General features: G+C 40.5%; 1 protein-coding gene across 1 annotated transcript; it reads left to right on the top strand.

Annotated features, from left to right (window-relative positions):
• The first annotated feature begins 1,518 nt into the window (after positions 1–1,518).
• Positions 1,519–3,493, top strand: RPS26 (ribosomal protein S26). The gene is made up of 4 exons (XM_019742221.2): positions 1,519–1,674; positions 1,933–2,110; positions 2,936–3,066; positions 3,392–3,493. The coding sequence occupies exons 1-4, from the start codon at positions 1,672–1,674 to the stop codon at positions 3,425–3,427; spliced, it is 348 nt and encodes a 115-aa protein (XP_019597780.1). The 5' UTR covers positions 1,519–1,671; the 3' UTR covers positions 3,428–3,493.
• The last annotated feature ends 15,107 nt before the right edge of the window (positions 3,494–18,600 follow it).

Here is an 18,600-nt window from a genome sequence, read left to right as displayed (position 1 = left end):
CAACTGGCAGTCAGACTCATCGAGTGGCGAAATCACTTCAGTGGGACTTGATCAGCATTTATTAAAATAAAATAGAAAATTGAACATACCAGTGCACCTAATGTCATAAGGGTTAGTATCATTTCATGAAGTTAGTGTTTCAGGTGTGTTTGTGTGTGTGTGTGTGTGTGTGTGTGTTTGCATATGTATAGAGTACCATGTGAAATATATTTATAGGGCCAGCCCGGTGGCTCAGGTGGTTAGACCTCCATGCTCCTAACTCCGATGGCTGCCGGTTAGATTCCCACATGGGCCAGTGGGCTCTCAACCACAAGGTTGCCAGTTCAACTCCTGGAGTCCCGCAAGGGATTGTGGGCTTTGCCCCCTGCAACTAAGATTAAACACGGCACCTTGAGCTGAGCTGCCTCCCTGATGGCTCAGTTGGTTGGAGCGCATCCTCTGAACCACAAGGTTGCCGGTTCGACTCCCGCAAGGGATGGTGGGCTGCACACCCCCTGCAACTAGCAAGGCAACTGGACCTGGAGCTGAGCTGCGCCCTCCACAACTAAGACTGAAAGGACAACTTGAAGCTGAACAGCACCCTCCACAACTGAGATTGAAAGGACAACAACTAGACTTGGAAAAAAAACACACCAAGTTCTGGAAGTACACACTGTTCCCCAAAAAAGTTCTGTTCCCCTTCCCCAATAAAATCTTTAAAATATATATATTTTTTATTATGAGTCTGAGTCAAAATTGTTTAAGTCACTGGTCCAGACTATATGCCTCCATCCATTTGTTAGGTGAGAGACAGCATAGTACAGTGGAGCCATAACACCTCTTACTAGCTCGGTGACTTTGGCCAACCTCAGTCTTAACCTCTCCACAGTACACCTCAGTTTTTTAATCTGTGAAGTGAGGATAATAATAGTACCTACCTTACAGGCTTGTCGAGGGTTAAATTAGTTAATATTGATAAGGTGCTTACTTACTACAGTACCTGGCACTGTGCTAACAGGATCCAGAGATAAAAAGACGAATGAGAAACAGCCCCAGCACCAATGCACTTGACCATGGCCCCTTATTGTGGGGGTGTTTCTCCATAACGGAAGGAGGAATTAATAAAATGTTTTGTTTCCCCGAGGTTGTCGGTTTCTCAGCCTTACACCGAGTAACAGGATTGAATAAGAAATGAGCCAAGAGCGTCTCCCGGTGGCACAGCGCCGCCTCGGGCCTACGAGCTTGGGGTTAAGGGCCCGCCAGCTCTGCACTACAACTCCCACCATGCAGCTCTTTCCCTCTGGGCTCTAACTAGGAGCACCATTTGTGGTTTTGCGTCGTGCAACTTCCGCGCCTACCGTCGCAAAAAACGGATAATTATAACGCCAGTATCGAGTCCGGGGTAGGGTGTCGCGGTGCTTTTTGGGTAACATGTAACTCTAATTTTCTTCCGCCAGCTACCAGAAAAATAGTCCCATGGTTACCTTGTGCGACGCATAAGTAAACTCTAGAAACGCCTTTCTGCCCTAGATTTCAGCGGAGACGCTGAATAATAAAGAAAAGTTGAGTAAAGTAGCTTCCGTTTTGGGCGTTCGTCAACTAAGGATTCTTCCGATGTGCGCGTAGGGATCTCGTGCTATATAAGAGAGGAGAAACGAGTGCCGGGTCCTCTCTCGGGTCCTCGCTTCCAAGATGGTGAGTAAAGCCGCATGGTGAGCGTGGGGCCCTGGGTTGAGGTTGAGAGGAGCAGATTTCGGGTTTGTGGGGATTTAAGAACGCGGCCATGGTGGAGTGGATACGAATGTATGTTAGTTCCGGACTTGGAGAGTTGCGGAGGGGTTGGAGATCTGATCGGCACCTTTTTCGGGGAGCCGGTGCGGAATGGTGCGGGGAGGGAGCTACAGCTGGGTAAGTTGCCCCTCCTTCGTTAACAGGATCTTTATCCTCATGCAGACCAAGAAAAGAAGGAACAATGGTCGTGCCAAAAAGGGCCGCGGCCATGTGCAGCCTATTCGTTGCACCAACTGCGCCCGATGCGTGCCCAAGGATAAGGCCATTAAGAAGTTCGTCATTCGAAACATAGTAGAGGCCGCAGCCGTCAGGGACATTTCTGAAGCGAGTGTCTTCGACGGTGAGTGAACTCCTGGCGTGATTTGTGCCAGTATCCTAATACCTAACCCCCACCCCACCCCCGCAGGCTGTGTTCATTGGAGCGTCCCGTGCGATTTCTATGCACCTTTACGGTTGTTGCCAGTGAAAAAGAACGGTGTCTTTGCTGTGTTGGCCATTTGGAGCCTGGTCTGATTAAAACTGTATTTTTTGTGGTAGTGCTTTGTCATAGCTTGTTTGTCATAGTTTGTGCCTGCTTTTTAAACGGGATGAGATTCCGAAAGCACAGAGCTCATTCTGTAGCAACTTGAGGAGCCCTAGCTATAAACATTGGTAAATATAGCAGTCCTTTAGAATTGTAGAACATTTGAGTACCTATTGAGGAAAAGTACAGGTTTAAGTCTCGAGAAATGTTTCGAGACTGGGCCTAAGGAAGGCGGTCTAGTTTGGTGGACAGAAGTGCTTTGGACCAATATGTTATTTTGGTCATTTAGGGTGTTTTTTTTTTAAGACAAATTGGCTTTCTAGGGCAACAAGAAAGGGGTCCAGGAGAAGGTATTAGGGCTGATGTAACTGCTGAAGGAACTGAATTCTTTGTTTATCTAAGATGTGGATTTGGTCCCCTTAGTGACAGGATGAGTTACTAGGGGGACGTTACTCATTTGTGAAACTGCATATGTGTTTAGGTATCAGAAACTGAACAGTTGTCTTTTGGAGTGAAATTTTATAGATGTGTCTGACAGATGTAAGTTTATTTTTTAAAGTAGGCTTACTTTGACAGAATGAGCAAGAAAGAACAGTGCAGGGTTGGTATGTAATATTTAACATATTGTTTTCTGTTTCTTAGCCTATGTGCTTCCCAAGCTGTATGTGAAACTACATTACTGTGTGAGCTGTGCCATTCACAGCAAGGTAGTCAGGAATCGTTCCCGTGAAGCCCGGAAGGACCGAACACCCCCACCTCGTTTTAGACCTGCGGTAAGTATCTTCAAAAGGAGATGTGGAATCCAGAGGGGTAATGTGCAAAAGATATATGAGGACCCAACGATAATCAAAGTCTCTGGTGAGAGCAACTAAGTCTGATGAGGCAGGTGGGACCCACTCCTAAAACATTTGCTTAGAGTCACTTGTCAGACAGTTGTTAGGAATGAAGGGCATGGTTTCTTCCACATCTACCAGTTTTCCATGTGTTTATGGCTCAAATACATTAGTTATGGTAGGGTAGTGGTCAGGTTCCTTGAGTCGGGGGAGGGGGGTATTTCGTGGGAGGTTTTTAATTTACTTTCATTCTTTTGACTTTCAGGGTGCTGCCCCACGACCTCCACCAAAGCCCATGTAAGGAGCTAAGTCCTTAAGGACTGAAGAAATATTCTCGGGGGAAAAATAAAATGGAAATTATACTTTATATACCATTACCATGTTGAGTGTATTTGTTGCCAGCTAAAGTGGGGCTGTGTACGTCATAAGGACTAAGATTGCTTTTACCAAGTATTCAGGTGTACAGTGCCGCATTGGCTTTTCCTGGGGGAGAAAACTTAACCACATACCTGACTCTGATTTCTTTTGTATTTGTATCCTCTGGCTCCCTAGTTTGCATACAGTGTTTCTCTGAAAATAAGAGCTAACCAGAAAATAAGCTGTAACATGATTTTTTCAGGATGCTTGTGATATAAAATAAGCCCTAATGTGTTTTTTGGAGCAAAAATTAATAGAAGACCTAGTCTTGTTTTCGGGGAAATACGGTAGGGCTTATTTTATATTACGAGCATCCTGAAAAATCATGCTATGGCGTATTTTCTGGTTAGGTCTTATTTTTGGGGAAACGTGGTAGCTATATAGGAAAAGGGATTAAACATCTGAGTGTTAGGCTAATTTAACCTGGCTAATTGTTTTTAAAATGGAAACTAGGAGAGGAAGGAAAAAGTATTGTTGAATAGAGGAGCACATCGGGAAGTGACATAGACTGAGGTGTTTACCCTTGGTGGGGGGACACAGATTATTAGGGCATGACTTCCATAGTTTGTAAGGGGATCTGTATCCAGATCCTTTATATAGTTATTTCATGAGTGTGATAATGGTTTATTCTACAATTCAGGAATTGGAAAGTTACCAAATAGGGATATATGTTTATTTTTTTAAACTTATTTAGGAATGGAGTGGTAAGGAGTGGCTTTGCTAGTTAGGTGGTATTGTAAGTGTCTATTCAAAATTCAAAAGAATATGATAGCAAGGAAGGGCTGGAGTGTTTCAGCATAGAGGTGGTCCTGTTAATTGGAGAACCCTTTAGCTGAAAAACCCAGGGGAAACTGCTAATCTTGGCTTACTCATGGTCTGCATACCAGTGCATGTGCTGGAATAGCTGTAGCAAACCCTAAATTTGTCAGAACACTGAGTGTAGGCAAGAGTGTCTCCATCTTGGGCAGCCAGATGGCTCAGTTGGTTAGAGCACGATCTCTGAACAACAGGGTTGGCGGTTCGATTCCCACATAGTCCAGTGAGCTGTGCCCTCCACTACTAGATTGAAGGGCAACATCTTGGAGCTGATGGCCCTGGAGAAACACACTGTTCCCCAATATTCCCCAATAAAATTTATAAACAAAACAACAACAAAAGAGTGTCTCCATCCTTGGGGGAAGCCCATGAGACATCTGTCCTCGTTTCCTCTATACTACAAACCCTTTATACTAGAGGTAAATGCAAAGTATGATCTTGTCTCCTACATGGAAGAACCTAACGCTGCTAAGAATTGATTTAGTAGTTCTGCTTGAAGATAATCCCAAACTAATCTTTGTTTTTGGAATGCCAGAGATAACGAACAAAAAAGGGCTTTCCATGTGCTTCAGGCTCTAAAGTAGCCCCATCCCACTTGCCTACCCAGTACCAGTTGGGAATAACCCAAACCAGTGTCTTGCCCGATGGGTAATCAGGATATCTAATTACCCATGGGAAAGTTACCTGCTACATAGGCATCCATCACCTATCCCAAGAAGAAAGCAACATGCTGTGAGGAGTGGCCCACAAGTCAGCTTGAGGTTCTCCAGATGTTTGGACAGCAAAAGTAGTCTGTTCTGCTTAAGCTATTGTGGACTGAAGTTCAAATAGTTGGTCACAAAAAAGGTAGTATAGACCTCTGAACCCCCCCACCTCCCACCCAGTTTTAATGGAACTTATTTGTAGGGGAAAAGTTAATTGGCATTTCCCTACCATTTTTTGTAAACTCCAGGCTCAATGTGTGACCAGTATACAAAGCCAGGTAGAAGCCTCTGTGCCCTTCCAGCCATTGGTCCAATGTGCGCCTGTGAGGTTATTGGATTTCAAGTCAATTCCCTGTGGTAGTTAGGATTCATTGTGGTCCTGGGCTACCCCCTTTCCTTTAACGCCCAAATCCTGGGTTTTAATTTTGTTTAATTTTGCATGACTTAGCATGTATGAGGAAGAAATTATTGCTTGTCACTATTTAGATTGATGTCATGCTTCTTTACACATTTAGCTTATTCCTTCAGTAACTATTAGGTATAGAGGTATGTCTACTTCGTATGTATTAACAAGCTAATAGACTTGTCAAAGGAAACAGCCAGTAGATGAAAGAACAGGCTAGGATCTAGGCTGATTTCATTCATTTGTTCAATAAGTATTGCCCATACACTTGACACTTTGCAGCCAGGAATTCCCCCATTAAGCAGACAGCTGGTTGAGAACTTAAAGATAGCTGACTCTTAAATGTAAATCTCACCTCTGATACTTGGAGCTTTGCAACTTTGGGTGAGTTACCTACTGTGTTCCCCTGAAAATAAGACCTAGCCAGACCATCAGCTCTAATGCGTCTTTTGTAGCAAAAATCAATATTAGACCCAGTCATGTATTAAAATAAGACCGGGTCTCATATAATACTGGGTCTTATATTAATTTTTGCTCCAAAAGATACATTAGAGCTGATGGTCCAGCTAGGTCTTATTTTTGGGGAAACAGTATATGCCCGAGAGAACTGAAAATATATCCACATAAAGACTTATACATGAATATTGATAGTGACATTATTTATAATAGCCAAAAAGTAGAAACAACCCAAATGTCAACTCATGAATGGATATATGTGGTATATCCATACAATGGAATATTTGGCCATAGAAAAGTTTTGCTACATGTACATTGATGAACCTTGAAAACATACTAAGTGAAAGAAGCTAGTCATAAAAGACCATATATTGCATGATTGCATTTATATGAAATGCCCAGAATAGGCAACTATAGAGACAGAAAGTAGATTAGAGGTTGCCTAGGGAATGGGGAGGGTGGGATTGGGGAAAAGGATTGACTGTTAAATGGTACGAGATTTCTTTTAGGGATAAAGAAAATATCCTAAAATTGGTTGTGATAGTTGCACATGTTTGAACATATTAAAAACTATTGAATTTTACACTAAGTTTGGTATGTAAATTACAGCTCAATAAAGCTGTTACAAAATTAAGATAATGTGATGGCAATCCATTGGAGAGTTCTGAGCAGAACAGTAACATGATCTGACTCAGTCAGTTCCTGACAAATAGCTATTCTCCTTATTTTTATTATATCACAGCTATTTCTGAATGTTACATGAGTATTTCCCAAACTTCAGGCATTTGTGTACCTGTTGATATTTCTGCCATATCTATATTGTCTCTTTGAATTAACTTATTTTTACATATTTTTTATAAAAGAAAGCATACCAGTATTCCAAGTGGAAAACTAATAACTCTTGGCATAAGTAGAAGGTAATGTTCTGTTTTTGTTTTTTAAACTACATGGCTTTTAAATTTAAAAAAAGTGTTGGTTTATCATTTTTTGATCACCAAAATGATTTTCATCACCAAGAATGTTACCATCCAAAATCATCCTGTAAATAACCTTCGGAAATGTCTCCTGAACTGTAAGCTTGTGAGGTCAGAGACAGTGTCTAGATGGTCGTTAATATTACCTAACATAACAGCAGCTTGAAATTTGTGGATAAATAACTGGTCGGCCTATGGAAAAGTCAGCAATTAATGAGATAATTTCCTTTGCGTGAAAAGGAATCACCTCTCATTTGAATAAAGAGTCCTAAGCTACACCTCCAAAAAACATGATTCAAAGTGCTTGGGTTAGGGTCTGGGAATTTGAATGTGTCATAATTCAAGTGAAGAAAATGTTGTAAAGGGGCAAGTGATCAACTGCCAACTGCTGCTAATAAGTCAAATAAGGACTGAGACATGACTACGGGCTTGACGAGAAGTTTCAGTGGAGTGGTGGGGGCAAATCACGATCAGTGTGGGTTCAAAAGAATGGGACAGAATGTCTTTAACATATTATCACTAAATATGATACTAATTATAAAAAGAATGGGAAGAGAACATTGGAGACATCGTTCTTATTCAAGGGGTTTTGCTGAAAATAGGAAGGAAGGAAATAGGGCAGTGGCTGAAGGAAGAAGTGGGGCCAATAGAATTTTATAAAATGGTAGAAATAGCATATTTGCTTGAAGATGGGAAAATAGAGAAATAGAGAAAAATCGATGATGTAGGAGAGAGAGCCATGTCCTTGAGCAGACAAGAAGGGATGGAGTCCAGGGCACAAGTGGAGAGGCTGGCCTTGGACAGGAGCCTGGACAGTTTATCTACATTAACAGGAGAGAAGATGGAATACATAGTCCAAAAGCAAGTAGGTTGTTTGCGGCTTCTACTCGTATTTCTCAGGGAAGTAGGAGGCAAGGTCATCAGCTGAGAATGAGGATACAGGCAGGGGGAGTTGGAGGTTTGAAGAGAAAGAAAAAAGAATGGAATTAGGTGGCTGGGAAAGTGAGTGGGCTAGGCAGTGCGGTCTGGTGTAGTGTAATTGCCCAGCCCAGCAGCACTGGAGGTTAGAGGGCAGGAATTTGAAGTGAGACCATTTGGCACGATAAAGTACGATTCAGTTGGACAGGTACAGACCCAAAGTGGATGGAAAATTGGATTTAACTGCAGCTGTGGGTTTGCCAAATGAATACGCTGAAGTTAGAGAGGGCAGAGTATTTGAGAGTCTACTCAAGGGAGTGATTATAATGACTGACCGTGGAAGTTAGGATAAGGAGGAAAGATAGGACATGGGGAGGGTAAGGTCCAATGGTGAGGGGGTCTGATCAGTAGGTTCAAATTCTGGTTGGGGTTAGGACAGTAGAACTGGTAAAAAGTATGAAGTCAGAGAGTTGGGTGTTTAAAATTGAAAATCTGGAGGGGTTTCAATTTCTGGTCAAGGGTTTGGGGAGAGCCAGGTTTTCTTCAGTGTACATGGGAAGGTTGAAGTTGGAGGATTTTACTGTTGATGAATCCTGAATTCCAGAGGGCCGAAAGGATTTCAGGACATGGGGAATAATGCAGAATGGGGTGAGAAGGACTGCATGGGAATTAGAATCTGGAAGATGAAGGGTGTCCTGGAGTCCTGGATTTCTGTGGTGACTACACTGCACATGAGCAGGGTAAGGACCACGGTACAGTGCAGACTGGCAGACGTCACTCCTCACAAGTGTGCGGTGGAGCCTGGAGTCTCAGCTCACCTGTCTGTAGGTCCAGGGACCCAGACTTCACAGCTTCTCCTCAGGGCCATTTTCCTGACCTTATCTCTCTGCTTTCTTGCCTTAGGTGGGTGTTGCACTCATCATTGCTGAAATATGGGGGTATCTGCGAAGGCAGCAAGGTGAAAGGCCCAGAAGCACTGGGATGGAGGTAGGGATCACTAGCAGAGGAGGAGAGAAATTGGGGTGGGGAGGAGGAATGTGGAGTGCCCCCTTCCACTTCCCTACTCCCCAAAGAGAAGTTCTGAGGACATATCGTTTTCTCTAGTATAAAGCACTAAATAACCCTACCCTGATCCAGGCCACCTGGACGGAATTTAAGTTAAAGGTGATGTAATGCTACCACAATGAGATACCACCTCCCACCTGTCAGAATGGCTATCATCAAATCAGCGAAGAGCAAGGGTTGGCGAGGATGTGGAGGAAAGGGAACCCTCGTGAACTGTTGGTGAGATTTAAATTGGTGCAGCCACTATGGAAAACAGTTTGGAGGTTCCTCAAAAAATTAAAAATAGAACTACCATATGACCCACCAATTCCACTTCTGGATATTTATCTGAAGAAAACAAAAACACTAATTCAAAAAGATATATGCACTCTATGTTCATTGCAGCATTATTTAAAATACCCAAGATACAGAAGCAACCTAACCATCAATAAATGAATGGATAAAGAAGCTGTGATACATATAGGCAATGGAATATTAGTCATAAAAAAGTATGAAATCTTACCATTTGTGACAACATGGATGGACCTAGAGGGTATTATGCTAAGTGAGTGAAATGAGTCAGAGAAAGAAAAATGCCCTATGATCTCATTTATATGTGGAACCTAAAGAACAAAATTAATGAACAAACAAAACAAAAACAAGCTCATAGGTACAGAGAACAAATTAGTGGTTGTCAGATGGGAGGGGGGTTGGAAGGATGGGTGCAAAAGGTGAAAGGGATTAAGAAGTTCAAACTGCCACTTAAAAAATAGTCACGGGGATATAAAGTACAGCACAGGGAATATAGTCAATAATATTGTAATAGGCATGTGTGGTGTCAGATGGGTCCTGGACTTACCAGGGTGACACTTTGTAAGATATATGTCTAATCACTATGTTGTACACCTGAAACTAATATAATATTGTATGTCAACTGTAGTTGAAAAACACATTTAATAAATAATAAAACTAATATATATATATATAAACGATGATGTCATGGGCAGGAAGCTAGTCCTCATCAATTTCATTACCTGGGCTTGACCATAGAGGGCAGTATAGTGCAGCAGTTAAATACTCAGCTTTGGCGTCAGACAGACCTGAGTCTGAATCTTGCTTTGCAGTGAGTATGTAGGCTTGTGACTTTGGGCAAGTTATTTACTCTCTTTGAACCTCCATAACTTCATTTAAAAATGGAAATAGTTATACTTCACAGGACTGTTTTGAGAATTAAATTAAATAATATATGTAAGGGAATTTGCGTAGAATCTGCCAGGTAATATAACATTACAAAAGGTGGCAGTTATTATTCCTGGCCCAGTCTTCAGCTTTGCATGTCTTAAAAACTCAATTTTTAAAATAGCTTCATTGAGGGTAATTGGCATACCATAAATTGTAGATATTTAAAGTGTACAATTTGAAGTTTTGATGTGTATATATCCATAAAACCATCACCATACTCAAGACAATGAACATATAGGTCACTCCTAAAGTTGCCTCTTACTCCTTTGTAATCCCACCATCCTGTCACTCCAGCCCCTTCCCCTCCAGCAGATAGTGACTAATCTGCTTTTTGTCACTATAGGTTAGTTTGCATTTTTAGAATTTTACATAAATGAAACCCTACAGTATACGAGAGTTTTTTTGTCTTGCTGTTTTCACTCAGCTTTTGTCTTGCTGTTTTCACTCAGCGTAATTATTTTGAGATTCTTTATTGTTGCATGTATCAATAGTTGGTTCCTTTTTATTGTTGAATAGGATTTCATTGTATGGGTGTAGCACAGTTTGTTTATCCATCCACCTGTTAATGGGCACCAGTGTGTTTCCACTTCTTGGCTATTATGTGTAAAGCTACTATAAACATTTATGTACAAAGTCTGTGTGTACATGTGCTTTCATTGAACTTGAGTAAATACCTAGGAATGGAATCACTGGCTGGATATGTCATACTGTAGGTGTATATTTAACTCTTAAAGACACTGCCAAATTGTTTTCCAAAGTATTTGTACCATTTTACATTCCTACTAGCAGTGTATGAGAGTTTCAATTTCTTCGCATCCTCTTCAACATTTTTTAAAAAATTTTAACCGTTCTAACAGGTATGTAGTGCTGTCTCATTATTAATTTGGTTTTCTATAATAACTAGTGATGTTGAGCATCATATGTGCTTATTTTCAAAATGTGTATCTTTTGTGAACTATCTGTCTGAATCTTTTGCCCATGTTTTTAAAATTAGTTTGTTTTTGAGAGTCCTTTATTCTGAATGCAAGTCATTTATCAGATACGTGATTTGCATATTTTTCTTCCAGTTTGTGACTTATCCTTTCATTATCTTAACAGTGTCTTCTGAAAGCAGAAGTTATTAATTTTGTTGAAATCAAGTTTATTTTAAAAAAACAGTTTATTTTCTTTTATGGATCATGCTTTTGAATCTAAGGTATTTTCCTTACTCAAGGTCACAATATTTTTCTCCTGGAAGTTTTATAGTTTTAGGTTTTATATTTAGGTCTGTAATGCATTTTAATTAATTTTTGTATCTGGTATGAGGTATGGATCAAAATTCTTTTTTTTACATATGGATATCCAGTTGTCATTTGTTAAAAAGACTATTCTTTCTCTGTTGAATTACCTTTGCACTTTTGTCAAAAATCAGTTGGCTATATATTTGTAGGACTATTTCTGGACTCTATTTTGTCCCAGTGATCTATTTGTCTATCTTTCACATTATTTTTTCTTGTTTTTAACTTTTATTTATTTAAGTGTGTGTTTTTCTGGGACCCATTAGCTCCAAGTCAAGTAGTTGTTTCAATCTAGTTGTGGAGGGCGCAGCTCACAGTGACCCGTGTGGGGATCGAACCAGCAACCTTGTTGAGAGCACTGTGCTCTAACCAACCGAGCTATCTGGCCACCCCCCAATGCCACATTATCTTGATCACTGTATCTTTGTTGTAAGTCCTGAAGTCAAGTAGGGTAAGCTGCCAACTTTGTTCCTCTGTCACTTTCTACAACAACAACAACAAAAAACTGCTGAGATTTTTATTAGGATTGCATTGACTGCATAGATCAATTTGGAAATAATTTGACACCTTAACAATATTGAATCTTTTCATCCATAAACACGGTATAGCTCTCCATTTATTTAAGTCTTCCTTAATTTCTCTCAGTAATATTGTACAGAAAAACTCAGTTTTTGAGAGCTTACTCAGTGTCAAACTAGTCACCCACTCTGGGTCAGAAAACTAGATAAATCACTGAAGGTGTAGACTCAAGTCAAGACTGCCTGTGTTCAAACCCTAAAATGTACTGTCTGTATTATATGGTCAAGTTATTTAACCTTTTGGTGACCCAGTGTCCTAATGTGTAAAATGTGGGTAATAATAGGGAATTCCTCATGGTGTTGTGAAGAATAAATGAGGTACTATGTACAAGGCACTTAGTATTGCAGCCAGCACACCGGAAGTGCACAATAAATAAGTGCACACACTAAGTGCACAGTAACACACCTATTAGTATAATCTGCTAGACACTTACAATCTTCTCATTTCCTCATATCTCAATTCCTCATACATCTCTTTTTTTAGATCCAATCTTTAATGACACATTCCTAGCATTTCAAACATTCCCTTTCATGTTGAGCCTACCCTTCACTCTAAAAACAATTTATTGGCCTAACTTCCACTGAGGCTGAAGACACTGCTCTTTCACTATATTTGTTTATTTTCCATCCCTGTATCGGGACTTCCATTTTTCTGTTTTCCATTAATTCTTATAAAATCTTATAAAATTGCAAAATGCAATTGAAACTATGATTTTCCGTTTTTAAAGTGGCAGAACCTTTTCTTCAAGTGAGCATCTCTCAGAAGTTCAACATGTAACTGGTTCAAGTACTGCTTTTGCTGAAGCAGAATGTATGTGTACCTATGACGTGCTCACACCCTTCCTCTTATCCTTCCTACCCTAAAAAAGCTCCTGAAACACCTCCAGGGTTCCCAGAAGCACAGTTTGAAAAATACTGGAAAGAAACAAAAACAACCCTCCCCCTCAAACCCACTTAAATTCTGCAGTTGCAGAACACCTCCAAAAGCAACGAAGATGGCACTGCAGAAACCAAGCTGTCGGCTATTAGGAAGTATCATCATGTAACTACATGACATGGGAATAATTCTTCTGCTGCTGTTAAAAAAGACGATTCTTTTTATTTGTTGAAAAGACTGTTCTTTCTCCATTGAATTGACTTTTAAAAAGGAGGTTGAGGGTGCAAACATATAATGTGCAAAAGAACTGGTGTTGAACGCTGAGCATAGAAAAGTTGAGGACCCCTATGTTGGATGAACACTGGAGACAGGGGCTTAGAATTCTATGGCCCAGGTCCTCTGAGGACTTTCCTTCCCCACCCCTCTGTTCTGTTAGCATGACATGCAGCCTCATTGCCACCAGCTCCCAGGGCCTTTACCTCCTAACTCTAGCATAATCCAAATGTTCCCTGCCTCCTATATGAAGGTCATGGTTTTCTGTCACTCCTGCTCCCCCCATTTCTACATCATCGTTTGTTTGTTTGTTGTTGTTATTATGGTTGTTGGTTTTGTCTTTTTGCCTTTTCTATATCTTCAAAAACAAGTAAGTTGCAAAGCCCAGATTGGAGCTGCCTAATTCCAAATTTTGTCTTCTTTATTTTGTGTCTAGCTGCCTTCTAAAGCCAAGGATATCTGTGTATATCTAAAGCACCTATCCTTAACAAAAGAATCAACACCAGTCAGTTTCTTGGGACAGTCCCCTCCTGCTGGGTAAGTTAACTCAGGAGGCCAAAGTATAAAACTAAGGTTGTAATTTCCCCTCTCTACCCTAGGGGTGATTTTTATCTAGGAAAGATCATCTTTTCTGTATAAACACAACACTTCCTCTATGACTGTATAAGCAGGATACATTCCTGGTAACTTTTCTAAATTCTCATTTTAAAAAACATTTAAAAATGCATTTGCTATGTTTGTACATGGAACATTTCCAGGAGGATCCCCAAGGAACTGGCAACAGTAGTTGCCTCCGGGGAAAACTGAGTGACTGGAAAACAGGTGAAGGGAGATTTATTTTTTAATGCTGTGACACTGGTCCAAGTCACCATCGCCTCTCACCTAGATTACAGACAGCAGTGACCTCTTCCAGCAGTAACTGATCTTCCAGCCCTTCCTCTTACTGCCCACCCCCACCCCCAGAGTTCATTCACCATATAGCAACAAGATTGATTATTTTTAAAAATAAATCCAATGCTGTTACTCTGCCACTGAAATCTTTCCAATGGCCTCCTTCTGTAATTAATATAAAATCCCAACACTTTACTGTGGATGCAAGCCTCTGTTTGACCTGGCTTCTCCCTTCCCCTCGACCTCCTACCCATTATTCTCTCTGCTGTAGCCTCTGGGCCTCCTTTCTGCTCCTCAGATACTCCAAACTCATTCTTCCCTCAGGGCCTGTGTCCTTTGCTCAGCCAGGAAGCTCTTCCCTCAGATCAACACACAACAGGCTTCTTGTCATTATTCAAGGCTTGGTGCAGTGTCACCTGAGAGGACCCCCCTCTGACCATCTATCATTTTTACCCCCTTCTTCCGTCTCCCCCGCCCCACACTCCTGTTCAAGCCATTGTTTCTCAGTCTAGTTGTGTAGGACACAGCTCCCTGGCCCACGCTGGTATTATCAGCCTTGCACTCCCCCAGCTGAGGCAGTCGGTAGCTGGTTGTCAGTCGGCCAGTCACAGCAGTTCACAGCAGCTCTCAGTGGCTGCCGGCCAGCCGCTCATGATCATCTAAGTGGCTTTCCCCATGCACACCAGCAATCACTTCCCCAGTGCCTTGTTTTGTTTCCTTCGTGCCACTGCATATTGAAATTATTTCCTGAGTTGTTTGTTGACTGTCTAAGCTCCTTAGAATGTCAGATCCTTGAGGGCAGGGGCCTGTCTCTCATTTAATGTCTGTGTCCTCAGTGTTTAGAACAGTGCATGCCACTGAATGAATGAGTGCATGTATGAGGGTGTGTAGGAAGGTCTCAGGTGGTGGGCTGTTGTGTTAGTTTCCTATGGTTGCTGTAACAAATCACCACATTCAGTGGCTTAACACAATACAAATTTAATATCTTACAGTTCTAGAGGTCAGAAGTCTGAAATGCATCTTATAGGGCTAAACTCAGGATGTTGGCAGAACTGGGTTCCTTTTGAAGGCTCTAGGGAAGAATCTGTTTCCTTCCCTTTTCCAGCTGCTAGAGGCTGTCTATATTCCTGGGTGTGTGGCTTCTTCTTCCACCTTCAAAGTCAGCAGCCGAACATCTTAAAATTTCCCTGTCTGACAGTCATGCCTCCCTCTTATAAGGACTCTTGTGATTTCATTGGGCCAATCCAAATAATGCAGGAAAATCTTCCCATCTCAAGATTCTCAGCTTAATCACAGCTGCAAAGTCCTGTTTTCCACGTAAGGTAACATATTCAAAGGTTTCATGGATTAGGATTTGGACATCTTCAGGGGCCATTAATCTGCCTATAAAAGCCATAAACTTCTGTCCTGGAATCTATCCTGGTCAGCCTAATTCAAGCTCTACATCCACCCTGAAACCTTCTCAGACCCTGTCCCCTGCAAAAACAGATAGTTAGTCCTTTTGTGCCTGTATGGTACTGTATGGCACAGCATTTACTGCACTTCGTAGAAATTATTGAATCTATTTACCTGCCTGCTCCTCTATTGGATCCTGAGCCTTTTAGGGCAGGATCCAATGTTTGTTCATCTTTGTATCTTCAACACCTAAAATGCTGTTTGACTGATTGATTGATTGAATCATTCATTCATTCAAAAAAATCTTTATTGAAGGCCCAGGTATTGGGGATATAGTGCTAAACAAACATAGATATGGTATCTGCCCTCAAAGAGCTTACAATCTACCTGGAAAGAGACAATTTAACCATTGGTAACCATAAAAGGACACCAATGATAGGGGAGGTGCCATGGGAGAGCAGAGCGGAAGCATCCACTCTTTTTTGGAGGTGTCAGAAAGGGCTTCTGAGAGTGACATTGTCTTGGCTGCTGCCCAAAAATGAGAAGGAATGAGTGCAACCTGAGGGAACAACGAAAAACAAAATACAAATGGCTACTATCATCACTATTGTTTAATATATAGTTTCTTTCTGCAAATAGATTGTAAACTTTTTGAGGTCAGAAGCTTCGGAAATGTTTGTATAACACAATAGTTGTATAACACAGTATCTCCAGTATCTTGAATATAGTTGGCTGTCAATAAATATCTTTTGAATGAATTCGGAATTCAATTTTTTTTGTAAGTGCTATCCCCATTCTCCTCCCATTTTTTATGACTATAATATTTACATTGTTAGATCATATGGCCATTACATACCATTCTCTCTCTTTTAACCTTCATTTAGTCTTAATAGTTCTATAAGGAACTACTAATACACAGTGCTCACTCACAGCCCTTATATGATGTCTCTCTGGACAGTTTGGTTGTCTGGACACATTCTCTAGTGGATTTCTTAGGAACGATATTCCCTGAGTTCCTGCCTATTGATAACAATTTGTCTGTGTCCATTATAGTTGAAGGTTAGTTTGCTTTGGCTCACACGTTCTTTTGATTATTTAAAATATGTCAACTTCATTTTCTTATTGCATAAAGTATTGCTGTCAAAAAGTCTGACGATTATCTGATTTGTCCTGTAGAGTCACGTGTTCTTTTTGTCTGGTCAAAGGAAAATTTTCTTTAAAGTCTAATAATTTTATTAGAATATATCAAGGTATTAATCATTTTAGGTCAATATTTTTAGTTTCCTTCTATATTCTTTTTTACTTACCATGTAGTTTTGAAAATGTTTTTAATTCCAGGAAAGTTTTTGGGTGTTTTTTCTGTTCTGTTTTGGTTTTCTTTTTCAGAGATTTCTATTAGCCTGTTAGTGGAGTCCCTGAAGACACTCAGAAAAGTTACCTAAAACAGAATTTGCGCTCCAAGGATTTTATATCTTCCTTGTCTGTGTTTAATATTTGTTACTTTCTCTCAAAATCCTCTTACTGTATTTCCTTTTATTTTAAAATTTTTCCTTTTTCATCTTTAATTTCTGTTAAGGCATTATTTGTTGTGTTTATTTGCTCCTGTGTTCCTTTCCATGAGTTCTATTACTTCAAACATTTTTGAGTTTTTTGCAATTCTGATTTATGTTATTTATTCTTCCATTTCTCATATCACTTTCTTAATGCCTTTTAGCTCATTTTGAAATAAAATGTTATAATTTTCATCTATTTTGTGAGATGACTCTCTGGCATGCTTTCTTTGTAGGGATATTTTTCTGTTCCTTATTCTTTTTTTTTTCTTATAATAACTTGGTATAGGATTTAACTTGATACTTTCTGTTGTTCATTTTTACCTGAATTTAAGTTTTCTGAAGGATGTGTTCTGTTAGCTTTCCTATCTTGATTATAGCTTCCTGTTCTGTTGCTTTTGGGTAGTGTTAAAAAATATGGTGGCTTACTCTCTTAGATTGCCTGGCTCTTTATCCCTACCCCACTTTTATCTGGACCTCCTCTTCCTTTGTCTCTATTGTTCCTGTCCTGCTCATTTTCATACCTCTCTCAGCAGTTTTTCTTCAGTATAGGGCCTGTGCTGAATGGGAGCCCCTGATGGTCAGTTTGGAGAGTTCAAAGGAGTGAGGTTGCTCCAACCTCTTTAGGCCTTACTGGCATGTGTGGGCCCCTTGCCTTCACTTCTTACTGGAGATGTCAACATTTCTCTTAGTTTCCACTGTTGTCAGATTGGCCTGCCATGCTTCCTATTGGTTATTTGAAGTTTCTCCTGTTCTCATATATCTCTGACACCCCGGTTGCTTCCTCTGCTCTCTCCCGCGTAGACCCCCATAACAAGCAGGTCCTATGGCTCTTGGTGGTTTGCTCCCACTGCTCATATTTTGGGGTTTGTGGTCATACCTGGTCACCTAGTTTCTGTACATGTTGTCCAGGAACTTTTGGTTTTCCCAACTAGTTGCTCTGTTTTGTTTTTGTGGGGATTTGAGAAATCCAAAACCTAGGCTGCTACTGCTGCTGCCATTTCCCCACCATCACCACACATCCCCACCCCAATTTTGCTTGTATTGGGCTCTGCTTGTGCTCTATTCTTTTTTCTTTTTTCATGTTGGAATGATACGTGTATGTGTACTTGTCTATTATCTGTTTCTCCTTAGATTGTAAGTGCCATAAGAGCCCAGGAATAGTGCCTGGCAATATAATATGGGCTCAGTAAACATTTGTTGAAGGAAAAATGTTCCAGAAAAAGCAGCATGTTTGGGGGCTGAGAGAAAAAAGTCCTTAAGTGGAAAATACATAAAACGAAATAGAGAAGTGGTAAGAGATAAAGCTGGAAGATTGGGCCAGGTCAGTGTAGGGACTTGTAAACCAGTTAAGAAATTTGAGCTTTATCCTGAGGGCAATGAAAATCCTTTAAAATACTTTTTTTTTTTCTGGATGTGATCTGATTCATTTTCTCCTTTAAAAGATTTTAAGCAAGGGAGTGGTCTGATAAGATTTCTGTTAAAAAAAAAGAAAAAGAAAAAAGAAAACCACACCACAAACTACAGTATAGAGAATGGATTGTAGGAAGCAAAACTGGAAACAGGATTAGAATCAATAGAAATAATCCAGCATTGAGAATAAATGATGAATAAAAAATTGAACTACAGTGATCTGATTTTCAGAAAGCTTGCACAGTG

The sequence above is a fragment of the Rhinolophus sinicus genome, linkage group LG02 (genome assembly GCF_036562045.2).
Source record: "Rhinolophus sinicus isolate RSC01 linkage group LG02, ASM3656204v1, whole genome shotgun sequence".
NCBI classification, from domain to species: domain Eukaryota; kingdom Metazoa; phylum Chordata; class Mammalia; order Chiroptera; family Rhinolophidae; genus Rhinolophus; species Rhinolophus sinicus.
The sequence above is the reverse complement of the archived record's forward strand: the minus strand, read 5'-3'. Positions and strand labels throughout refer to the sequence as shown.